The 26,662-nt window shown below is 44.8% G+C and overlaps 2 protein-coding genes across 2 annotated transcripts in view; both read right to left on the bottom strand.

Annotated features, from left to right (window-relative positions):
• The window catches only part of JPH3 (junctophilin 3), an 84,079-nt gene extending 62,627 nt beyond the window's left edge, over window positions 1–21,452 (bottom strand). Inside the window, exon 1 of the mRNA XM_081017786.1 lies at window positions 19,893–21,452. Coding sequence (XP_080873912.1) covers window positions 19,893–20,274 — 382 coding nt within the window. The 5' untranslated portion in view covers window positions 20,275–21,452. The remainder of the gene's footprint in view (window positions 1–19,892) is intronic.
• The window catches only part of FANCA (FA complementation group A), a 260,177-nt gene that overhangs the window by 38,997 nt on the left and 194,518 nt on the right, over window positions 1–26,662 (bottom strand). The window lies entirely within an intron of this gene.

Here is a 26,662-nt window from a genome sequence, read left to right as displayed (position 1 = left end):
GCCCTTTCTCCCATTCTTTTTTATTTATTTTGCATTTCTGATACATTTCAACACAAGAAAAATACTAAACAACTACCCCCGAAAGTAATAGGAAACAGGAAAAAGAAAATTGCATATTACATATTCTAGTACATTTAAAAACAAAACAAAACAGGCATTGACTGACTTCCCTTCCTCTCCTTCCATGGTTCCTTTTATCTTTCACTTCCTCTCATGTTTTATTCGTTTCCCCAATCTTTCTCTGCTCCTCCCGTCAATTCTAGTTCTAACTTATGTTGTTGAAAATATTACTATGCTGCTAGGCTAATTGTCTGCTTATAATAATTTTTCATATAATCAATAAATAATACCCAGTCGTCCTTATATCTTTTTTCATTTTGGTTTCTTATTCTAGTGATCATGCCAGCTAACATATTCTAACAATTTGAGATGCCACTCTTCTTTCATTGGTACCTTATCTATTTTCCATTTTTGTGCTAATAACACACATGCAGCAGTTGCCACATACAGGAACAAATTTCTCTGGTTGTTGGGTTTTTTTGGGAACTTCCGTTATGATTATCCTTGACAAAAAAGATTCTGCGGTTGTGGGAAATGTTCTTTTGAACATTTTTTTAAAGTTTGCCCTTTCTCCCGTTCTGTCCCTTGTGCCTGGACACTCTTCTCTTTCTCTAAAATGGCCTATCTAGTCCAGCATCCTAATCTCACAGTGGCCAACCAGATGCATGTGGGAAACCTGCAAGCAGGATTTGAGCACAGGAGCCCTCTTGGTTTCTAGCAACTGGTTTTCACAAGTGTTACTGCCTCCATCCATGAAGGCAGAGCATAGCCATCATAGCTATCAACCATCAATAGCCCCAGTGGTGTAGCTAGCCGCTCGGGTGCCTGATGAAGGGGCATGACCAGCAGCCAGGGCGGGGCGATCCACCCATGGGGGCGGGGCAAGCTGCCTATGGGGGCGAGGCACACCTCTCCAATGCTTGGGGCCTCTCCGCCACCTCCCCCTCAGCTGTAGGGCTGCTGAGGGAGAGGCAGTAGGCAGAGGCAAGTCCCACACTGCTGTTTCAGGCAGCGTGGAACCTGCAGGCGCCTAAGCCACCACATCACTCCTAATAAGTTTGGTGAGCCCATTTTTATTTTATTTTTAACTCATTTTGTCACACACACACACACACACACACACACACACACACCATGATGACACCAGGGGCAAACCACATCCCCCACACCTGCTTCCTCCGCCGCTGAATAGCCCTCCCCTCTATGAATTTGTCTAATCCCATTTCAAAGCCGTGAGACGCGGGTGGCACTGTGGGTTAAACCACAGAGCCTAGGGCTTGCCGATCAGGGGTTGGCGGTTCGAATCCCCACAACGGGGTGAGCTCTCGTTGCTCGGTCCCTGCTCCTGCCAACCTAGCAAACCTAGCAGTTCGAAAGCACAAAGTACAAGGAGATAAATAGGTACCGCTCTAGCGGGAAGGTAAACAGCATTTCCATGCACTGCTCTGGTTCGCCAGAAGCAGCTTAGTCATGCTGGCCACATGATCCAGAAGCTGTACGCCTGCTCCCTCGGCCAATAAAGCGAGATAAGCACCGCAATCCCAGAGTTGCTCACAACTGGACCTAATGGTCAGGGGTCCCTTTACCTTTACTATTTCAAAGCCATTTAAGTTGGTGACCATCACTGCCTCCTGTGGGCACATATTCAATGGAGTAACTATGTGCTGCATGAAGCACATCACTACCCTTCCTACAAGGACCTCAGAGCGGCTTGTATAGGTTTCTTTCACCTGTCCTGAATCTTCCAACATTCAGCTTCCTTGGATGTCCTCTAGGATTAGGAGAGAGGGAGAAACACCTTTCTCTATCCACTTTTTCCATGCATTGCATATTAACTTCGCTCTTGCCTTAAAGCCCAGAAATCTTAGCACACACAAACCTACACCAGTGGTTCTCATCAGGCTGCAGGAGAGGGAGAGAAATTGGACCCTTCCCATCGGATCTGCTGGAAGACCGGCAACTTTTGACTTTTGATCCTCTCCTTGATACCTTTCTATTCCTGCCAGTCATTACATGTAACAAAGAAATTCTGTTTGGCTTTTCTTTTCTTTTCCCTTCCTCCCTCCCAATCCCTTTTCCTTTTGTATCCTGTATTTTAGACATGTAAGCCTGAAGGCAGGGACTGTCATACTGCTGACATCTGTAAGCTTCTCCGGGAGCCTCTTTTGGCCAAAGGGCAGGATAAGAATACTTTAAATCCCCAACCTGGTGTATTCCAGGCATTTGGAGCTGCAACACTCATCAGTCCTAAGGGTAGATGTTACAAATCTGCTATGCAGTTAACAATGGTTTTCAGGACAATCCCAACCCTGTATAATCAGAAGAAAGTCACATTGAATTCAATGGGGCTTATTCACAGTGGAGTTAGGATTGCAGCATTGGACAACTTTAAAAGGAGATCAGGCAACTACATGGAGAACATTAGTAGGCCTGTCAATGACTATGAGTTCTGAGGCTGAAATGGAAACTCCATGCCCAGGGGTAAGTGTATCACAATGCCAACACTGGGTGAAAACAACAACAAGGGAGGGCTGTTGCTGTCATTGCCTTCTTGTGAGCTTCCTGAAAATATCAAGCTTCCATTGTGGTGTAATGGTTGAGAGTGTTGAACTAGGACCCGGGAGACCACAGCTCAAGCTCCTACTTAGCCATGAAACTCTCTGGGTGACCTTAGGGCAGTCACTGGGTCTCTCAGCCTCACCTACCTCACAGGGTTGCTGTGAGGAACAGATGAGGAGGTGGAGAATCATGTCTGCCACCTTGAACTCCTTGGAGGAAAGTCTAGACCAGATGAACCTTTAATCTGATCCATAGGAGCTCTTCTTAAATTCCCTGCACACCAGAAAAAGTTGTCAGGTCTTTTTCCCAAGCAAGGCAGTTTGAATGGATGGGTAGCGGAAGCAAGTGAGCTCCAGGATCAGGTATAAATTCTCTGTGTGTATGTGGGAGGGAGGGAGGGAGGGAGATATGGCTCCAGGGCCTATTAAATATTACTGTGGGAGAATATGAAAATGCAGCCTCCATAGGTTCGTCACTGTCTCCCCCACCCGCCCCCAGCACACACATAAAGACAGAGAAGGGTGATGGAGAGAGAACGAGACAGATAGGATTAATGGAGGATTTATAGGATTAGCGCTGGGAAGTAGGGAAAGATTAGGGATTAGGATAAGGACCAAAAGGAGGAGGGTGAGGACTCAGAGATGAGGCTCATGAGCGAGTTGGTTGTATCGCTGGGCCTTCGGAAAATATATTCCCACGGACCCACGGCGATGAGCCTGGGGAGCCACAGTTCAGAAGGGAGCCTCATCGCTTGGAAAAAGCAGAAGGAGTTCACACTGATGTGTCTTTCAGTAGGCAACCAATGAGGGGGAGCTTTACAAGGCATGTAGAAATTCAATAGGTGCAGCATGACAGGGAAAATGTGCACCTGTTGAATCTCCATCAAGCAGCAGTTAAAAGAACACAGGAAAGAGAGAGAGAGATGTTGGGTGAGGGTTTTTTTTTTTTATAATGCCAACTGCACTGCAGACACGGAGAAAGCAACCCATATGGCTTTCGAAAACAGTGGGACATTTTGCTGAACTGGGAAGAGATTGAGTGAGTGCAGCCACATAACTTGGGCACTTTAGTATTGAACACCTTTGTGACAGAGGCTATACAGCTGATATTGCCACCATTATTCATGCTCTAGTGACCTCCAGTTTAGACTCCCGTGCATGGGGATGCTTTTGGGGGAAATGTAGAAAATTGGATTACTGCAACAATGACAACACCAGAATGCTGATGGGAGATGGGTGTTGTTGTTGTTGTTTAAAAAACCATGCTGAGTTCTTCTTATGAATAACTATTTCTGTTCTATTGCCACTGAAATAATGATGGGGGAGAGACCACTTTCAAAGACTGCATCCGTTGTTCTGGGGTAGTCAGTTTAGTTGCTGTCCAGGGTTCCATTCCTTCGATGGTTATCTGTGGGGTGGGGGGCAGATGCCAGTGGTGAAAGGAGCCAGATAAAAGAGTGTTTGGGACTGACTAATCTGGAATAAAGATCACCTTGTGTCACTTCTCATCCTGGCAACCTCACATTAAAATTCCCAAACCTATGCAGGCTTGATAAGAAGTGAGCCCCACTGCTTTTTAAAAAAAGTTGTTCTCAAAAGAAGTATATGGAAGATTGATTTATTTAGTACAACAGAGCTACTGTTCTAGAAAGCAAGTGAAAGTAATTCCTTTCTGACTTTAGTGTGCTATGCATGGCAGAAACCTATCAGTTTCTTCTCAGACAGCTTTTCTCCAAGACAACTAGCAAAAGGTTTTTTAAAAAGTTTACTTTCTTTAAATAAAATACTGCCCCTTCTAATTGTTCTTAAAAACACAGAAGGAGGTGGAGAGGATTACACGTTAAAAATCCATGGTAAATAAAGGGGAAATGAGGAGGAGGCTAGGAACTCTGTTGGGATGGAAGAATAGAGCAGAGAACAGGAGGTGTTGGGGGAGGCTGCATAACATGAGGCTGGTGTGTTGCTCACTTGCGCTCTATCCTATACCCAAATACAAATAATCATAGGAGGCGGGCTGCATGTTCTCTGTTCTCTGGCTCTGGAATAGGGCAGTGCAAGGGGAATAGCTCTGCTTCAGTCCACACTCAAATGGCAGTGCAGAAATGGAAGGAAGAAAATATGAAGGAAGCTTCTGCTGCTGGAAAACAAAGGAGCTGTGAAAACACTCGTTGCTTCACAGAGGTGAGGGTGCCTAGACAGCATACAAACCCTCCAAGTGTCCCTATTTTCCAGGGAAAGTCCCAGATATACAGAAGCCACCCCAGTTCCTTATTTGATCCCGGAATGTCCCACTTTTCCTTAGGATGTCCCTATTTTCATCGGAGAAATGTTGGAGGGTGGGGTGTCATTTGACTCCATACCCACCCCAGAGCCAAGGAGATAAGTAACTATACAATGTTTAGAAGAAATCTGAAGGCAGCTTTTTTATTGTGTTTTTATATATGCTGGAAGCTGCCCCGAGTGGGTGGGGCAACCCAGTCAGATAGGAGGGGTATAAATAAATCGAATGTGCCTATTTTCATCAGAGAAATGTTGGAGGGTATGTGCATATAATGCCACAGGAGTATATATAGCTCCCAACTCCACCTGCTTCTCCCAGAGTAGCATCTTATCAAAACCTTATCAAAAATCTTATTAAGGTATGTGTTTTGAGGAGCATGTTGAGGGTGTATAAAATGTGGAGTGGGGGGGAAAGGAAGCTATTTGTTTCTTTCCTCGGGGTTGTTATCCAGTGTTAGTCCTGCTCAGAACAGACCTCTAGAAATTCATGTCCATGGCAAACACAGATCCATTACTTTCAGTGGGTCTACTCTGAGTAAGACTTAGTTGGTTACAGCCCCCAGGCACTGGAAATAACTCACAGGAGGATTTAAACTTGCCTGCGCGCTGCCTTAATTAAAGCAACACATCACCCTGATTTTGAGTTAATAAAATTAATTAATGCATGCCAAACATGGACTTGGGTTAGGAATCCAGTTAACTGGATCTAATGAAGTTGAAATGTACAAGATAAATGCATAAACAAATTTTCCAGTTTGATTTAAACAAGTTGGCATGAATTGGAACTTAAGCTTCTTCGCTTGTATCCTTACACAGTGTTAATCTGACATTCAGATTTCATTTGATAGCCAGTATCTTGAACTAAGAGGATCATGCAGGAAGGCAATAGGAAAGGTGTCTCTGTCGGAGACATTGGAGAATGGCTGCCAGTCAGAGTAGACAGTACTGAACTAGATGGACAAATAAGTTTGACCTGGAATGGCAGTGTCCTTTTTTTATTTCCTATGAATTTGGATAAAATATATTTGAATAGATACAAGCACATTGGGGAGAGCGAATTTGCCTCTGCTTCAGCTTAGCTCCTCAGCTTCTGTGCCAGGTGACTATCACTTTGGCTGCTTATTTGGGTGGCTTATTTGGTTGGTAGGTTTTTCTTTTTAAAGAAGCCCATTGTTCTGGACTCTTTCCCTCCAGAGACTGAGTAATATTTCCTTCTTCCAGCCTGTGTGATTAAGCAACAGGCTTCTTTGGAAAATACCAATGATCAAGCAGAAGGCAGCAGAGCCGCAAAGGCCATACCTCTGCCTGAAATGAGCAGGGGGAGAGGTAACAAGGCTATTAGAGAAGGAAGAAAGTGCTGTAAAGAAAGGCAGGCTGGCCGAGGGGAAATGCTTCTGCCGGAGACAAGTAACAAAAAAAATCTCGGGATGCATTTGCCGAAGATGGAGTGGAAGAGAAGGAACTGACTCACTCAGAACATGAAAATGCAAGGATGCTGGGGCATGGCTGGGGGCGGGAAGGGGGGTGCCTGAGGCAGACAAGGCTACGGAGAAAATGGGAGGTGCTTTGGCTTGAATCTTTACTGAGCAGGAAAGGAAAGCGCGCACTGCACCACAGCTTCGACCTGGATTTCGATTTTTGAGTCTGGAAATATGCTGCATTGGCCTCCAACGGTGGATTTGGAATGCAGGATTCATTTCCATGCAAAGTGGCAGCGTTGGAGAATCTCAGGCATGTAATGCATTAAAACAGTAACAACACGGCATATTGCAGTGAGCTACCTGGCTGTTTCAAAGCAGAGGTGCTTAAAGATGGAAACAGCAGAAGCTCTTAAAGGTGCAGCAGGGCATCGTTCGGTTCCAAAAGAGTCTTTGGTGTGCGGCTTTAACAGGCACAGCTATTCTTTCCCATTCCCCTTCATTTCCCCCCCTTCCCTGCCCTCCCCAAGGATGTGCAGAAACAGGTGCATATTTCAATAGCTCTGATGGTTGAGGGAGGGAGTGCATTGCCTCTAAAAACATTAAAAGGTGCATCTTTAAAAGCAGCCACAAAAAACAGCACAGGCACAGGGTTATGTGAGTCACTTGGCCACATTCAGTAGCATTTCCTGACAATCAGAGAACTACATTCCATCATCACCATTATAATGGAGGTAAGCAGGGCCTGCAACATATTGGTGCAACATGGAATGCTCCTGTTCAAGGTTCTGGCCAGTCAGACCCTTCCCCGGGATACTCCATTCCATTCCCTCCCCCAGTTTTCAGCTTTTTCCCTTCAGCAGCCAGCCAGCATCCTGTGTCTACTGAGTATGTCCAGGCTTCAGTGAGTTGTTTTGGGGGTTGTCTGTTTGCTTCCTTACATTTTTGTTTCTATTTTTCCTTCTTCTTTTTGGTAGCTCTATAATGCTTGCTCCCTTGAGCTGAAACCTCTCCTGTGTGTGTATGGTGCAGTTTTGGCTAAATAAGGATTGGCACTCACTCTGCAAAACATTGCTAATAGAGGGGATGGTGCTAGCAGAGGAGATGGAGGAGAAAAAAAGCATTTTGCCCAACAAAAATTCTGCTGCTTGAATTTTGGGAAAATATAACATCCCCACCTCCAGTTGCAATATTTAATCTGTGATTAGAGAAAAGCCTAGTGAGAACCAAAGTTTAAAGGCAATGTCTGGCAGATCTCCTGTGTGATACACTCCCAAGTAATTTCCTTCTTTCATTTTGTTTGTTTGTTGAACTCTTGGGCCCTCCGCCCGGTATTCTCCTGAGAGAAAAGGCTTGTTTTCACCAGTTTCCCAAAGGACAACTTCCTGTGATTTCAAGCCAGCACAAAGCAAAAACAATCATCCTTGCTTTTGATGTTACTATATCCTTACACACATTTCATAAATGAAGAAGAAAGGCTTTAAGACTTACTAGAGGTCCTTGTGAAGTTAATCATCACATCACAAGTTTTTACAACCTCTTGCCATATATTGTATATTTGTGTATTTCATTATCTGTACTTAACGCTTTCTTGAAACAGCACTGTGGGCTATGTCATTATTACACTAATTTTCTAGATAAGAAGCTGAGGCTGAGACATCAGTAAATTGCCCTATGGCTTGCTGGTGAGTTTCTGGCCCTTCTAGGATATGAACCAACATTCAGACTGGACAATGCAGGCAATCTTGTTCACAAAACAAAATTTAAATTGGACTTTCAGTTTGGAGTGAGAGTTTTTCCTCTGCCTGCCTCAGTATGCATTACCTTTCCAGATGCAAAACCCTCTCTTGTTCATATAGTTTTCTTGGGCATATTGGGAACAGTATTGCCTTCTCCCATTGGAGGGGCCTTCTCTGCATTCCGAATTACTTTCAGAAATTCCTAAGGCAGCTGGCAAAAGGCCTTAGTGGAATGGTACCTTTGATTCACCCACCCTCCATTTTTAAAAATGTTGCTTCTTTATTTGGTTTAAATGCCCAATTGTTTAATGTTTTTGAAAGCTGCTTCAAGAATTTCTTTTGGCTGAAAATAGCATATAGATACTTGAAACAAAATCTCTCTGTGTATGCAATGTTGCTCTCCCAGTTTGCTCTAGAATAAACTTTACCACCAAGAGACAATGCTCCTCTATATTCTCAAGGCAAATTTCTGTCCCTCCTGCTTGACAGTTTGTGTGGATTCTCAATCTGTAACAAAATTGTTGCTCACAGCTAACATGAGCGTACTAAACTCACTGTGAATATACTCCCTATTAAAGAACACTTGGAGGTTTTTAGTTTAAACTTGAAAATGTGAGTACAAGGGGACATGATAGCATACCCTCCAACATTTCTTCAATGAAAATAGGTACGTACTATTCCATAATGATAATTTTACTATTTATACCCCACACATCTTACTGGGTTGCCCCAGCCGCTCTGGGCAGCTTCCAACATATACAGAAACATAATAAAACATAAAACATTAAAAAAAACCCTTCCCTATACAGGATTGCCTTCAGACGGCTTGGGGGTCGGATAACTCCATACCCTCCAACATCTCTCCAATGAAAAAGGGACATCCTAAGGAAAAGCAGGACTTTCTGGAATCAAATCAGAAACTGGGACGGCTTCTCTAAATCAGGGACATCCCTGGGAAACAGGGACACTTGGAGGGTCTGTGACAGAGGTGTATAAAATTATGCAGGATGGAGAGAAAGCGTAAAGAGAAAAGTTTTTTCTCCTTCTCTCATAAAACTAGAACTTGGGGCCATCCAATGAAGCTGTGGGTTGGAAGATTCAAGACAGACAGACAAAAGTATTTCTTGAGGCATCAAATAGTTAAAATATGGAATTGGAATTAATTACCCTGAGATGTAATGATGACCACCAACTTGATGTTTTTTACAGGATTCAACGCATTCCTGGGGGATAAGGTTACGAGTGGCCACTAGCAGTGATGGCTATGCTTGACTGCCACGGACGGAGACAGTATGGCTCTGGATGCCATTTGCTGGGAATAACTAGTTGCACTCAGGGCCAGCTTTTGGGCTTCCCACTGGGGCATCTGATCAGCCACTGTGAAAACAGAATGCTGGACTAGATGGGCCTTTGGCCTGATTGACCAGCCAGGCTCTTTTTATGTTCTCAAAGAGCAAGACGAAATAGAATTAAATTACAAGAAGCTTGATTTAGGTGGCCTGTCAGAAACTAGTTTTTTTCCTGAGGGCTTTCATAAGAAGCTTAGGAGCAATAAACCTGCACCTCAATCACCTGCCTACCCCCAAAGTAGCCAGCCAGTAAGTTCTGTTGCCTCACCTCCTTTGGCTTCTAGGGTGGTGGCTGAAAAGCTAGGAAGAACTCCTCCTGATGGACCCAGATCAGAGCTGGAGCCTCCAGTTGCTGACCCCTACTCCAGGGTGGAATATAAGGAATATAAGGAGGAAACTCTCCAAATGTAAAGCACTGTTCAGCAATAGGCTGCCTTAAAGAGCTTGTGGCATCTCCTTTCTCTGTCCAAAGAAAAGGTTTGGACCGGGAGCCTCTGTTGAAGGAGGCTTTAAAGCATGTGTGATGAACCTTTGGCTTTCTAGATGTTGCAGAAATACAACTCCCATCATCCCTGTCCATTGGCCATGTTTGCTGGGGCCGGTGGGCATTTTAGTTCAGCAACACCTGGAAGGCCACAAATTCCCCACGCCTGCTTTTTTAAAAAAGCTACCATGGATTAAATGACACTTTGGGTGGCTTCTGATGCTCTGGAAATCAGGTGTTCCAGGAAGGATCTTCTCCATGGGGCACAAGGGGCTAATGTGGGGTGGGGTGGAGTAAAGTGCAGGAGAGGACTCTCTGCAACAGGCAGGCATCTCCATAGTGCTTCAGTAGCAGCAGAGGCAGAGGGAGCTGTATCTATGACAATATTCAGGCAGGTTGTAAAAGAGCCACTGAGCATCTGTCCCCAGGAGTTCCATGCCCCCCAGGTGAACGCCACAAGAACCTGGCGGCAAGAGAGAAGGAGCTCTACACTGTGCAACCTTAGACTGCCATTTATCCATAAATTATGTCTGTAGCCCTTTCCAGAGAATGGAGGCTTCTATCTTTCTTCCATAACAACAACCCAGCATAGTAGGTTAGGCTGAGAAATGTTTACTTGCCAAGGCTTTATGGCTAGAAAAGGATCATGGCCACTCACCTAAAAAGCACCCAGCATCAATGGCACCTGAATCAGCCCATTTCCCTGTCCTGATCCAAGCCTCCTACTAGACCATCACACTTTCCTTCTGGGGGTAAGATCGGTGCCACAAAATTGTCTGATGCTCCAGCATGTATCATGCTAAACATTCCCAAATGCATTCAGCTGCCTTATTATTTCTAATACGCTTCCTGCACAAAGTACAGCAGAATCTGGCTAATTCTCTCTCTCTCTCTCTTTCTCTTCACTAATCCTCAAACTCAGTAATCCTCATCACAAACTCTGTGATCTCGTCCCACTTCTCAGGCGAGTTAAGGCCCTTTTTCTCCTTATGCAATGTTCCATGGTACATTTACCACGACGCTGAGGTGAATTGTAAACAGCGAAACCAAGGCACTTAACAAAAACCAGCCGGTTGCTCAAATGCTTCACTATCAGGAAGAGAATCTGACAGGGAGAAATATGAGCAAGAAGGGCTGAAGAGGGTGCTTGCCACACACCTTACATCCCAGGAAAAGAAACAACCCCTCACCATCATCTTGAGGGAAATCTTACTGGGCCCCTCCAGACCTGTGTTTTATTTTGGTTGTATTCAGCAACATGTTCTTAAGACAAAAATGGTGCCTTAGTGGTGGATTTATTCTGCTTTACTTGTTGTTCTGCAATGCTTCCCCAAAGCTACCATCTCGTTGCTCTCCAGAGGGGCTATAGCACAAAAAAGCAGGGCAAAAATAAACTAGAACTTTTCTGGTATAAAAAGCTACATGATTTCAGCAGGTAATTACAGGATAAGCACTGATTGGAAATGAAGCAGTGTGATTACCCTGAAACATTTGCAAGTGTGAACAGTATAAAAAGCAGGATCATGTGTGACACTGCCCTTCCCCCACATAGCATTATAGCACAAATAATCAGGAATGTGTAATTTTAAAAAAGGTACCGGGAGGGTCCTATAATCACCATTTGACAGAATTCTAGTGATTATAATTATCTACACCAGCATTCTTCAACTTTGGGTCATGAAGTGCAGTTGGAATACAGAACCCATCATCCCCAGCCAGTTTAGCCAATGTTGAAGATTGCTAATCTACACTATAATCTGCACTACATTATGTTGGTTCTATACCTTTTTAATGCATTGTTTCCCTCAGGAAACCCTGCAAAATTGTAGCCTGGACACATGTAGTTGCCTTCTACAGAGTCAAACCACTGGTCCAACTAACTCAGTATTGTTTACCCCAGGAATGGGCAAGCTGTGGCCCTGCAGATGCTGTTTGGACTCCATCCAACATGGTCAGTGGTCGGGAATGGTGGCTGTTGTGGTCCAACAATATCTGGAGAGGGCCACAACTTTTCCTGATTGACAGCGGCTCTCTGGGGTCTTAGGAGCAGATCTATCCCATCTCTGCTATCTGACTACTTAACCAGAGATGCCACTGAGGATTGAATGGGGGACCTTCTGCATGCAAAGCAGGTGCTCTGCCACTGACCTGTGGCCCATCTGTGCTTGGTGAGGGGGCCGACAGTTCTTTATTCTCTACAGAACAACAGCAAAAGTGCCCCGTACATGTGGTAGCTCTGAGCTCACACACCAAAGTTCACATGGGGCTCTGGAATGAATGGGGGCAAGTATTTCATCATCAAACAGGTGCAAATGGGATGTGCACTTAGCCTAAGTTACAAACCCAGAGCACTCCAGGGGCCTACACAATGGGGGAAATAGCTACTGTGCCTCCGAAAAGAAACCCATCTGGAAGATGATGTGCTGTCCAGGAAAGTAAGCAAATGCTAAGGCCTTATAAGGAAAGAGAGTAAAATAAGAGAGAGGGGGGCATAATTATATGTTCTGACACATTTTCCCTGCTGGATGAAGAGGTCTCTGCCAAGGTGTCCATTCTGTATAATTTCACACAAACAAAAACCATCTATTTCTTGTGTTTTTAAGTTTTTGTTATGTTTCGTACATCGTCCTGAGATACATATGTGGAAGGCAATAAATAAACAACAGCAGCAAAGAATAATAATTATATTCCTTTACCACCACCCCTCTCTCTCTACACACCCACAGAGCTGAGTTCAGTGTCTATTTCTATCACTGTGGTGAGGTGAAAAACCCATCTTATTTTCAGAACAAAACCTTGGCTATAGAACAAATCGTCCAGATCCTTGTAAATATGCCTTTTAGTGTGGGTACCAAATTTGGGGCAAATCAAGAGGGCAGGAGAATGACAGATAGTTAAAGCCTAGAATAAAATTCATTACATGTGGAAGGAGATGCTTCTTACCTCCAACTTGTTGTTTTTTCCTAACTAATCTGTTTGCATTACTGGAAGGTACGACTCAAAGTGGGGAGGTGGGGAAGTTCCATTTAAAAACTTCCCTGTTGCCATTGGAGGCTGTGCAAGCGCGCATTCCTGAAAAATGTGCTGGACCATGCCCCTAATGGGTTAGGATTGTTGAGCAACTGCTTTCAGCACATTCAGCTGGGCAGTTGTGTGATAAACTTGGAGAGTGGTTAGGGTGGTTTGGACATGCATTGTCTGCCACACAGGTTGAGGGCAGCATTTAAGGATTACTTGCATGTGAGAAAGAGCCACTGCAGATCAAGCACCACAGAGCTTTCATAGGATGATGTACACCAGGCCTACATATACCTTGTGACCCAAGCACCACCCACAGCCATTATGGAAGTCCACCAGGGACTCAATCAGCCTCCTGTTTTGTTGCCTGTGTGGGACTGCAGAAAAAAACAGGGTGGCTCTGTAGCATCTGGCAACCAAGGTGGATAAATTTGGCTTGGTGGGTTACAAGTTGTGCATGTGAATCAGTAAGCGAGTCTTTGACTCATGAAGTATCTTCAAATGGCAGTACCATTTCCCCCTCCACTTTATCAGAGTTAGATTCGCACCATATGAATTGCCATCTGGATCTGTCCTTGGAGAAAACATTGGTTGCCGTATACCAAGCCCTGTAGCTCTGCAGTCTCCATTCATGACTTAATACTAGTCTGATATGCTTGCTGTTGTTCAGGGAAGGGCAGGGACCTCCAGGGCCAGGGAAGGATTGAGTTAACACACAGGAGGACCACAGGAGACAGGTGTGCACCTGATACACATACAGCATCTCCCCCTTCACAACGGCCATCTGGATGTGTCCTTGGAGAGTGCATTGGTTGCAATAAACCAAGGACTGAGGCTTGCAGACCACATTCATTTTAGGGTGCTGGGGCAAAGGGATCGAAATAAGTGGAAATTTTATGGCAGCAGGGCCCAGTTGATTGCATGCCCAGTCAGCTCAATTAGTACTCTCCAAGGTCCTGAAAAAGGAAGCTTTGATATAAGGAGGAGAAAGATTGAGAGTGTGTGCTTCTTTTGAGATTAGATTGCTAGAAATTAAAACTGGGGTTTTTTTGTTTTTTAAAAAAAGAATGTTCTTGATGATTGGCTAGGCTAATTTGAGTTGCTAACGTCAGCCTGACATAGTATTGCTTAGTTATTTCCAGGACTGGGATGCCTTTCTGGTATTGTTCAATTAGCTCTGCTTCAATTTCCAAATATAAAGCAGCTAAAATAGAGATTGCTGGCATGTATGAAATGCTTGCAGGCTACACACACACACACACACACACACACTTATATAGAGAGTGCAATTTTCAGTCCTAGAAACATGAAACGAGTACTCAGTTTCCTCTTTTAGTTCTCCTATCACTCTAATGTCCATTGCTTTGATGGTTTGTACCCTGGAAAAGCAAGAATATGCTTCTTCTTTCTATGTGTGCATGATTAGAGGGAGAAATGGCATTGCTAGAGATGTATAAAATCATGGGGCTGGAAGGGTTCGCAAGTCCGAACCCCTTACTCCAATACAGGGAAACTTATGTATGTGGAGAGTCAGTTTGACAATAGCAATGTGGCTGTGCGTATGATGTATTTGACCCAGGATGCAAGTGCAGATATCCAGGATGCACAGCAAATACACAAATGTGATTACATGCAGGTGGCAACTTCAGCATGAATACGAGAAAAGTGGGCTTTGGAATGTTTGTGATCTGGGCCTCCGAGTGATACTGAAAACGAGATGTGTCTATGTGAAAGGTATTCACTGTGTGCTTCTGGGTATGAGCAATGCATCTGTGTGCTTGCAAGGCCCAGTATACCTTTCCTGTGCCTCTGAAGCATCTGTGCAACTGTGAGATATAATTGTGCAATCTATGGGTCTGTTTTTGACAAACATGTCTGAAACATGAAACAAATGCGGAGGTGTGAGCATCTGTGTGTGGGTATGTGTACAAAGGGTGAATATTATGTGTATGACAGCATTGAAGTGTGCGAGAGAGACTATGTGCATGTGCCTGAAGAACAGGAGAGTGTGTGGGAGTTCCAAGAGCCTGATAACAGCAAAAGGAAACTGTGTACTGCTGCAACAGGAATGAGCACATGTTATAGGATGTGGGGGGTGGGTGGGAGCATCAAAGGTAGAAAAAGGAATGTGCATCCAATAAGGTGGACAGCTGATGAAAACAGAAGTGTTTGGACCCCTTGGATCCAAATTCAAGCTAAAATGTACTGTATACATAGCAATGGTCATTTGTAAATAATGCTGAGCTCCTGTTGGCACCTTGATGCCCCTTTGTTGGCTTCTCCTATGCAAGAAAATGTAGACTCTTCAGATCAGATCTTTAATACACACCAGCTTTGCTTTGTCTAAACCTGTTAATAAAACTTGATCTGCTTACAATACTGAAGTTTATCTACAATTTAAAGAATAGAATTGTGGCAGATAGCAATGTTGACATCCCAGGAAATGATGAAGCTTAAGAAAGCAGAAGGATTAAAGCAGCACATGAGCTTTAATTCCCAACAGCTACCTCTTTTTGTCATGACAAGCAGTGAGCCATTGCTTCCTAGTGTAATAGGAATTCCTTCACGGCCTAGGACCCTCATACCTACGAGACCGCCTCTCCTGGTATGCCCCACGGAGAGCCTCAAGGTCCATAAATAGCAACACCCTAGTGGTCCCAGGCCCTAAGGAAGTTAGATTAGCTTCAGCCAGAGCCAGGGCCTTTTCAACTCTGGCTCCAGCCTGGTGGAACGCTCTGCCTCATGAGACCAGGGCCCTGCTGGATCTGATTTCTTTCCACAGGGCCTGTAAGACAGAGTTGTTCCGCCTGGCCTTTGGCTTGGAGCCAGTTTGATTCCCTCCCCCTCTTTCTTTTTACTTTTCCTTTCTCCTCCTGCGATGAGGCTACATTTTAATATTTTAATGTTTCAATATTTTAATGTTGTATTTTAATTTTGTTTTTAAGTTGTATTCATTCAACTTGTTTTTATTATTGCTTGTAAGCTGCTCTGAGCCCGGCCTTGGCTGGGGAGGGCGGGGTATAAATAAAAATTATTATTAATATTATTATTATTGACCATACATACATCCAGATGCAATAATATCTGAATGCAAGAGTTCATTAGGACTAATCGCCAGCCCAGTCCCCTTGAAGAACTCAGTTGAATTCCACTAAGGCCATTTGTTATCCTCAGGTGAACCAAGAGTAAAAGACATATGAGACATGAGCGTGTTTTAGGGACATACTTTTATGTCTGTTTCGATTCTACACCGACAACTGCTGAGCTAATCGTAGGTGCAAAGAAAATTGGGCCGCATACAAAGAGCTGTTAACAGAAACAGAAAATAAATTGAGGATAAAAGATTTTGATGAAACAAAATTTCTGTTAAGAGATTGGTTGCAATACCACCAATTAAATGACATATTCAGAAGTGATAAGGAGAGAGGCTTTGGGAAGGAATTATCAGGGTCTGAAAATTGGATAAGCTACTATTGGAATGGGAAACAAAAGATGAAGATGTTAAAGATGTAATGATGAAATGGGCAAAAGACTTGGGACACAATATTCCATTTGAGTCATGGGAAAGGCTGTGGAAGGAGGATTTAAAATTTACTGTATGCAGTTCTTTAAAGGAAAATTATATGAAAATGATGTACCTTTGGTACCTAACCCCAGGTACGATTGCAAAGATGTATAAAAATTCCACCAATATATGTTGAAAATGTATAGATAATGAAGGTACCTTTTTGCATATGTGGTGGACTTGTAGAAGGACAAAAGACTTCTGGGAAATGATTTACTATGAGTTTATTAAAAAAAACCACCCAGAAGCCTTCTTGCTTGGAATAGTGGGGGAGGAGATACCAAAGAACTTAAAGAGACTGTTTATGTATGCTACCATGATCGCCAAAATGCTATTTGCCCAAAAATGGAAAGAAGAAGGCACACCGGCGAAGGAAGAATGGATAATCAAGATGATAGACTATGCCGAAATGGCAAAGCTTACCGTTAGGATCAGGCAACAAGACGAGAAGAAATCCTTACAAGATTGGATAAAATTTATAGAATATGTTAAAGAACACTGTAAATATGTTAAAACATTAGCAGGGTTGCTGTAACATTTATGATGTGTTAAATATGGACAACATATTTATAATTAAGTTTGAAAATTGCAGAGGAAAAATAATGATATGCATAATGATGAATGATTGAGTTTGGAAGCCAGGGGGAGGGGGAGGAAGTCAAACAAGATGAATTTGGTGTATAATTGAATGTAAAAGTGTTGTTATTTTAAAAAAATATTGGGAAATATATATTTTTTTAAAAATAATAATAATCATAGGTGCAAAACATCAGGTGTGGGGAACCTTTGGCCCTCCAGATATTGCTTAACTATAACTCCTACCAGCCCCAACAAGCATGGCCAATGACTAGGGATGATGGGAGTTGCAGCAACATCTGAAGGGCCAGAAGTTCCCCACACTTGCCCTACAATTCTCCACCAAAGCTTTGCTGGGTAGGTTTCTGCTACCTGGACAGCATTTCTTCCTAAACTAGTTTCACAACCATCATGAAGTCTGTTTCCCCCATCCTTTCTAGCTTTAGAGACAACATTAATTTAGCCACGACAGAAGATTTACATTTCTGTCCAATTCCTGGGTTATTCAAATTAATGTCCTATTCTGTGGACTCCATAGCCAGCCAGAATTCATTAGGAATTGTACTGCTGCAGCAAGATTCCATCGTGACCACCTGGGTTCTGGATAAAGGCATGGACAGGCCAGATGCCTTCTTTAAAAAACCATCCCTTGGGTTTTAGGAGACTTTTCAAGCTGGTCTTCAGTCTTGTTTTTATAGAAAACCATGTATTCAGAATAATCCCAGCTCTCCTTAGGGAGTGATAAAGGTAGAGAAGCAGAGCAGGAAACATGTAGAATGTATCCATGCTCCTTCAAAATTCTGTTTTCAATCAAGAAAACCCTCAGCTCTAACCATTTCAAAGTAAGTTCGTAAGCACAGCACAGAGTGTTAAAACATATCAAAGTCCTCTTTCCTCATCCCCAATCTCCCACTGCCCCATTCCGCTATTACCCCAGTCAGAACAACAAACCTGTTTATAAAGAGTTGCATTTTGAAGCTTTGGATCTCTACTGCTTCTCCTCCTCCCTGCCAATCCAGACTTTCAAGGCTGAGGATAAAGGCCTTGGGTGTTTTTCTTTCTTTCTCTATCTAAAATCTTTAGAACACTCTAAGCAACATGGGCCGGGGTGAGGGAGATCAAAGCTGTTTGGATACAGACACATAAGATGAAAACCAGAGGCCTCCCTTGTTGTTTCCACGGGACTCTTGGAAGCTGGTTTGGCCCCTACTACCTAGGGGAGCTGGGACACTGTCAGTGAACAAGAGACCAAGCGATTCAGTCCCTTGAGAGAAAGGAAGCTGTTTTCTCAGGATAAGACATCAGAACTAGATAATTTCTCTCTGTGTCTCTGCTAAATATTTATTCAGTATTTGTACCCATTCCCACTCACCCTGATACACCTGAAAGTGCCATCAGAGGTCAAAAACAGCTGTCCTCACCTGCCTCTGGGCAGTGGGAAAGCTTTTCCAGTCCCTGGGCCACATTCCCTTCTGAGTAACGTTCTGGGAGCTGCAAGTCAGTGGTGGGTGGGGCCAGAGCAACAAATGTAAATGTACTTCTACACGCATACACCTTTCTATGCTCTATACAGGCAGGCAAGTCCTTATCAGAGTTCAAGGACACATCCCAGTCACACAAAAGCACTCAATGAGGGTGTGGAGGAAGAGCAGTGAGCAGGGTGGCCTGGGCAGAAAGGACATGACTAAAGAGGGAGTATGGCCTAGAGAGAGAGGCTTGGCCCACATCTGGCCTCTACCCCTGCTGTACACAATCAAGCTGTGAAATCTCATTGTGGGAACCCTCTATAAATTGCAGTCATTTGCCAGATAAGCTCTGGATGCATCAGGTTGAGCTTTATGCGTGGAGGGGGAATTATAAAAAATGATAGCAGCTTGCAATATGTTTTCATTATGGTGAGAATTTCAAAGTGCCTGCACTGAGAAGATCCAGCAGTGCATCTTGCTGCCTGGGTTATGTATTTGTTTTTAAACCTACTCCGCTTCAGAGTTGAAAGAACCTACAGGTTCAAGTGGTGGGTCTAGAGTCATGCTTTCAAGTCATGAAACAGTCCAATGATAGGACAGACACGTGACCACCTCGGGTGGCAGATTATGGGCAACAATTAAGGATAGCAGACTGGCAGTGGCAGAGACACAAATCTGATCCAGGGGGCATAATTCACTGGGACGTTCTGAACAACCCTCATGGAAATGAATGGAAGCCAAACGTCACTTCCTGGCAAACTGTGCCTCAGATTAATCCATGTAAAGGGGTCTCTCTTGGGTCATTTGCTCCAGATACCAAAAACCTGCATTTCCTGTTATGATTCTAACCAATTTCTTGACCCTGCCTTACCGTATTCCTCCTCATATACAACTTTGGATATAGTTTGGTTCCTCACAGCCATTGCTCTTAATTTCTAAGCTCCTTTCCATACGCAAAAAATAAAATTAAAATGTTTCACAGTTCTCACCTCATTTATCCTTACAGCAACCCACAAGGTAAGCTTAGATGAAAGATAGTGACTAACCCACCACAGGGAGTTTCATAGCTGAGTAAGAATTTGAATGCCTTCCAGCCTTCTACCCCCCACTCTATCCAACAAACCAGCTTGCAAAAAAGGCATTCCCTTCATCAGGCAACAGAGAACATGAAAAGAAACAGCCCTGGTCACAAATGAATTTAAAGGGCTCCATTGGGAAGGGGCCCTGCCTGGGTGAGCTGCTTTTCTCTGTCTTACAGTAAGAACGAAGCTTTGAACTGGCAGGGCTTCCTAAAAGGATACACCACAACCTGGCAGAGAAAAGGAAGGATGGTCCACTGGACAACACCAAGGAAAAGAAGGAGCAAATGGGCTACTTACCTCCATCCGAGTAGGTCTCTGTCCCATAACCATCCTGAAGACCATTGCTCCAGGTGCCTTCATATTTGGCCCCATTGCCTGTGCATTCACGTACTCCGTAGCGTCCCTTAAATCCATGAGTCCATTCGCCTTTGTACACCCACTTCCCTTTGCTCTCCACACCAATGCCGTGGCGCTTTCCCTGGGCCCAGGTGCCCTGGTAGGTGTTGCCACTCGGCCAGGTATAGACCCCCAGCACTTCAAAGCCGTGACTCCAGGAACCCGCATACTCTCCTTGACCCTTGGGGCCGGTGCATATTCCGTGGCCGTGAGCCTTGCCGTCCTCCCAGCCTCCACAATAGGACCCTCCATCGTCAAAATTAAACCTTCCCCCACTGGACATGCATGTAACTCAGTTTGAAAATTCTCAAAAAGGTGAAAAAAAAAGAGAGAGAGAGGAGGAGGAGAAGCAGCCGCCAGGGGAGGAAAAAAAAACCCCAAACAACACCTTAAATAATGCACCAAATCCAAATAGCTGCTTGAGTCAATTTCTGCTGCTCACACTTTCTCAAGGGGGAGACTCATGGAACCTTGATCCTCTTGGCTTCCTGCTCTGGAGGCTGGATTGGAGCAAAAGAGGGAGAATAATATTGTCCAGAACAGCAAATCAGGCAGGTTTTGGTGCAAGCAAGTCTCCTGTAAAACCATCCGAGGCAAAACCCAGGGAAAGAAAGGATGCGGAGAAACAGGCCAAGTGCCAACATATAAGAAGAAGAATTCCTGGTTTTGCGGGAGGGGGGGAGGATGCAACACGCAGGCGGCAGGAAGGGTCTCAAATCCCCCTCTGTGACCTCCACCTGCTGCTGTTTTGATGGAGAAATGGATCAGGCAGTCCAAGGCAGAGCAGCATCTTGGTGGTTATGTTTTTGCTGGAGAGACTCCTGAATCAGCAGCAATGCAGTGTCTGTGTCTGTCTCAATCTCACGCACACTCTCTTCCTCTCTCTCTCTCTCTCACACACACACACACTCACGCATACATACACACAAACACACACACACACACACTCACAAACACACCTACAGCTCACCCTACAAAAACAACTGTTCTCATTTTCTTCCTCCTCCCCCCCCCTCCCCACACCTCCCACCGCCACCCACAGCAAACCTCTCACTCCGTTAGATCTCGGCTTGTTTTTTGGAACGACTCCCACATTTTGCCTTCAAAGAGAGAGACAGGGAGAGATGCCCTTTTCGGAAGGGCTGGATTCTTTCAGCAGGGTGGCAGAAAAAGAAGGGATGGAGGAGGCGGAAGAGATTGAGGATGGAGGGAAAGAGGCGCCTCTCTCTCTTTCCTTTTTTGTATCTCCAGTCTGGGAGGGGCAGAGGTCTTCTTGCATCCTCCTCACCCTCTTCTTCCCATCTTCCTCAGTGGAGACCGATCTTGCTTATTAAGGGGAACAGACCCCCGGCTCAGCTTCTGCCTCTCTCGCTCTCTGTCTCAGCTCAAGCTCCTTAGATTTAAAGGTACAGGAACTGCGTAACACTCATCGCTCGCTCTCTCCTCGCTCCCCCCCCCCCAGCAGATCTCTCTGTTCTCTTTCACTTCCTTAGAGACAGGAGGCTAAAAAACCTCCAGCAGGCCAGAGAGAGATAGCATCCAGGAAAAAAAAATGCATTTGGCAGGCTGCAATCTATCAGCCTAGGAAGAGGGTAAAGATTTCTCAGGGAAACCAAGTGGGAGCTCTTGCCTTCCATAATGATAGCCCAACACTAACCTGGCTTATTCATTCACAAGTGGCACTGATTTTGCTGGGAGACGCAAGAGGCTATGCTTAGGACCCCACTCCTCACTTAATTTTGTTGCTGACAATACTTTCTTCTCTATTCTCCCATCCCACTTCTTAAATAAGCCTAATTTCCTGACTTGAAAACAATAGCCAGGGGCATACCTAAGAGTTGTCCAGTTTGGCCCCTGCCAAAGACACAGGCCTAGGGGAGCACAAAAATCACACACCTCCCCTTTGGCTTGGAGTGGCTAGGAGTCTGCTCACCTGCCCATTCGCAGGGCCACTCCTCTCCTGCTCTGAACTGGCCAGGTAAGGTGCACAGGCTCCTCTGGGTGCCTTGGAGGAGGGTACAAGGGATGGGGGGGCACTGATACAGCTCCTTGCCAAGGGCAGAAGGGAGTCCAGGTATACCCCTGCATCAACAGCAAGAGCATTTATTTATTTACTAAAGCAAATTACATCCTTCCTGTCATAAGGACATACCTGGCCCATGTAGCCCAGCATCCTGTTCTCCCAGTCACCAGCCAGATGCAAGAACACTCAGCCCTCCTGCAGATTCCAGCAACTGTCTCCTCTGACCACAGCCATCAAGGCTAGTAGCCATTGATAGCCATCTCCCCCAAGAATTTCTCTAATCACATTTTATATCCATTCAACTTGGTGGCCATCCGCTTGGTTGTTGCGTGAATCCAGGGAGGGCCCCAACAGTAAAAAGAAAACAAAAATAATAAAGTCAGTCAGAAACCTCAAAACTAGCATGGCAGCAGTTCTTTTCCTCCCTTCCTTTCTAAGACAACCCAAATAGCTCCAATTGGTTTCATACATCACACACCTTAACGCCAGTAGGCCAGGAAGAAGAGGGGTGTTTTCAGCTGCTTTTGAAGGCTAGTCACAGTCAGGAAGATCCCATATTGAAACACAGCTCCACAATCTTAAAACCATGGTAGGACAGAAAGGGGTGCCCCAGCTTACCTTAAATCATGAGCAGGACAACACAGGGAAGTATGTGCCACTCCTTCAGATACCCGGGTTCTAAGTCAGTCAAGGCATTATAAAGGTAAAGGTACCCCTGACCGTTAGTTCCAGTTGCGGATGACTCTGGGGTTGCGCGCTCATCTTGCTCTATAGTCCAAGGGAGCTGGTGTTTGTCCACATACAGCTTCCAGGTCATGTGGCCAGCATGACTAAGCCACTTCTGGCGAACCAGAACAGCGCATGGAAACACTGTTTACCTTCCCGCTGGAGTGGTACCTATTTATCTACTTGCACTTTGACGTGCTTTCAAACTGCTAGGTGGGCAGGAGCTGGGACCGAACAATGGGAGCTCACCCCATCGTGGGGATTCAAACTGCTGACCTTCTGATCGGCAAGCCCTAGGCTCTGTGGTTTAGACCACAGCACCACCCGCTTCCCTCAAGGCATTATATGCCAACACTAAAGCCTTAAGTTGGGTTCAATAGCATATAGTCAGCCAATGCAAACCTTTTTAGAATCAGTATTATGTGGTCCCAACAGGCTGAGACAGTTAAGACTCTACAGCTGTATTTTCATCACCACCAACCTTCAGACTGTCTTCCAGGGTGGATCCATGCAAGAGTGCAATACAGTAAACTAACCAGGTGGTTATCAGAGCATGGGTTATTGTGGCAAGGCTAACTCTGTCCAGGAACAGCCATAGCTGGTCAACCAGCCAGAGCTGAAAATAAGTGATCCATGCCACTGAGATCACTTAGGCCTCTGGTGACAAAGCAGAATGTAGAAGTAAGCTCAGGCTATGCAGCTGGCCCTCCAGAGGAAGTGCAACCCATCCAGAGCAGGCCAGCTGCCTATTTCCTGCACCTGGAAACCTCTGGCTCACATCACCTTCATCATGTTGGTGTTCAGGTTCAGTTCATTGGCCTTCATTGTAAATTGCTTTGGAACACCTCTGGTTGTGCAAAGGGATATAGAAACAGAATGAGCTAACAAGCTACCTGAACTCATCCAGACCATGACATCCTCCAAGCACCTATCAATCACCTCATTCAGATAATAAGGAGACAAGGAGACACATAGTTGGGTAGCATCCGGCTAATCATGACACTGGGCTCACACATCCCTGATGACCACACAGGAAACTTATTTATACAGAATCAGGAAGTTCAGAATTGCCAACCTAGGCTGGCAGTGACTGTCCTAGGTCTCAGCCTGGGGACATTCCCAGCCCTACCTGGAGATGCTGGGGGTTGAACCCGGGATCTTCTTTCTGCAAAGATGGTTGTTCCTCCTCTGAGCAGTGGCCATTTCCCAGGAGCAGATTCACCCTGGCACCAGGCCTCCAACTTCCCATCTGTAAAGCTGCTCCAGGAGGACACCATGGTTAATGGTAGCAAAAGAATCTCCTGATCTAGTAACCCCAACTGACACCATAGGCAAAAAATGTCTACCGGTACTTATTTATATGTTCTACCAGCCACAGCATTTTATTAAGTCAGGGCTGGGGAACCTGTAGCCTTCCAGATGTTAGAACTCCACGTCCCATCAGCCCCAGCCAGCATGGCCAATGAAAAGGGATGGTGGGAACTGGAGTCCAACATCAGGAGGGCCACATGCTCCTGAACCCTGTATTAGGTGACAGTAGTTTTAAGACCAGTCACCAAGGGCAGCACTGTTGTTTTCTGGGGCAGGTAACTTGCACAAAGTTTGCAGGAGCAGATGTCCAGGCAAAAGGGGCACATCAGAGCAGTAAAATAATGAGACATCCTTTATGTAACAATTCTGAAATAAGGGACACTCATCCAGCATTACAGTTTCTCCTCTGAGCCTATTCTTACTTTGGCGACTCTTTCTCTTTTTATATGGTGCTAATATGCAGAAGTTCCATTCTCCTAATTCCTGTCACCCCATGCTGTGAAACAGCATGGAAACATTTTCTATAGCTGTGGCACCTTCCCATGGGTATGCTACTTTGTTTTAGGAGAATGGGGGGGGGGGGGACCTCGTGAGCCAGTGAGGTAGCAATGCCTCTGTGCTGTGTAATGTTTCTGGAAAAATATTCCACTTCTGAGATATAGTGAAGGAGATGGCCTTTTTCACAGGTGCCACATGCTGGGTTGCTGTCTTCATCAAGCTATTTGCTTCAACCTCAATTTCTCATTCCTGGTCAATCAGCACCAGTTCCTACTCTATACGTGTATATGTGAAATTAAGATTTATTTATTTACTTAAACTCAATATGCATCACTTGACACTTGTTTACATTGTACAATCATAATCTAATGGTCAGCCACTTGCCAATTTCCGGGGAGAGGAAAGAACTGCTTCTGGTGTTGTGTTTTTCCCTACATGTGGAGAAAGAGTCAGAAAATGGCTGGATGCGCAGTTCAGAACACTTAAGTCAGAGGCACAAGCCCTGTAAACTTCCGTACTTGCCATAAGCTTCATATTTGCATCTGACTGTTCTCCACATCCATTAGAATGTGTCACAAGGGAACCACAAATTGCCCAAATGAGAGCAGCTTTGGTGCACCAGGGGAGAAGGAATGGGGGGGGGCTCATTTCCCCCCCTTACTTACTGTTAAATGTGTTTCATTAGGCAAGATTATGTAGCATAGATTTCCCTCCTTCCATTCCAACCTTTTCTTATCAGTTTGATCTGTTGCCCAACCCTCCCAAAATCAGCAGATTATTGAGCTATATTGCAGTCAGGACAGGATAGATGATAGTACAGTTCCTTTGTAGATTCCATCTTACTGAGGGCATACTGTATTGTCAATAATCTCTGCCAGGTTAATAAAGGTCAGGACCTGGGTTAACCGGAAAGAGAAATTCTTGCACGTGTTTGGCTCTAATTCCATTTTGCTAAGAGCTTTAGTGACAGTCAGGAAATGCTTTATACTTACTCCTGATGAAGGCATGGTGTTTGCATGCTTTGAACCAGGGGGAAATGTTTTTTCCCCTTTTATTTGTGGAGGGGAAGAGCACAAAAGGGGCCTTTAATGGACACGTTAGCAGCCTGAGTGTCATAAATTAGTCCAATTACTTATTTGGGCAGAGCAACAGCAAAGTGCCCTTGCTGGCCACCAAATGTATCCCATTAACTTGGTTCGTACATAGTGTGTCTGTTTATCCAGTCAATTACTGCAAATCTGATCTTCCTTAGCCAGATAAAAATAGAGCCAGTTTCCACATCAAGAGGCTCAACTGCAGCAGCAGAAGAAAAGAGTTGATCTTGATCTGCAAAAGCACAGCAGCCAGCAAGCTTTCTGCTGGAAACTGGGCAGGTGTGTGTGTGTGTCTTTGCTTCTAGCATCGGGAAGAGCCAGGCTTTGGTTTGTCAATATAGCAGGACTCCCAAGATGATCTAGGGCAGCAGAAGTCTCCCCAAATGAGACAGACAGGGGAAATTAGGCAGCAGTATTAGATCTTTAAAGAAACAAACAAGTAAAAACCCCACACTGTGCATAATTAGAAAAGGCTAGAATGTTCAAAAAGAAACATTTTAACTATCCCGTGATAAAGTTGTTGTGAGAATGCCTGTTGTAAGAAGAATCAGTATACAGTATTTATGAATGAATGAGTGATATTTTAAACAGATTATCTTGCATAAACACCTGTTGAAACGTCTTTGGAGAAGAATTAAGTAGCCGTTGGAGAGGCCTGCTCTATATGCATTGCTGTGTTATCATTTGAAGCACAAGCTTGATCATGTCCCACCAGCAGAGCTTGACTCAGAAGGAGTGTCTTCAGAGGAGGCCAATTCACCAGGATCTGTGCTTCCCACCCACAGCTTGGGACCTGCAGTTTCATCTATGGAGAATCAGAGTTTACTCTGTGGGGGAACTTTGGCCGTCCAGATGTGGCTCAACCCCCAACACCCCCAGCAAGCATGATCAGTGGTCAGGGATGGTGGGAGCATCTGGTGGGCCAAAGGTTCCCCTCACCTGGTGTAAAGTCAACAGTGTAGGCTCTGGTTGCCAGCCCTAAGAGACTGTCCACCTGGAGAGGCTGCATAATGGGGGGG

Source organism: Podarcis pityusensis (genome assembly GCF_964106645.2).
Source record: "Podarcis pityusensis genome assembly, chromosome: 8".
Taxonomy (NCBI): domain Eukaryota; kingdom Metazoa; phylum Chordata; class Lepidosauria; order Squamata; family Lacertidae; genus Podarcis; species Podarcis pityusensis.
Note: the sequence above shows the minus strand (reverse complement) of the source record. Positions and strands in the feature narration are given on the sequence as shown.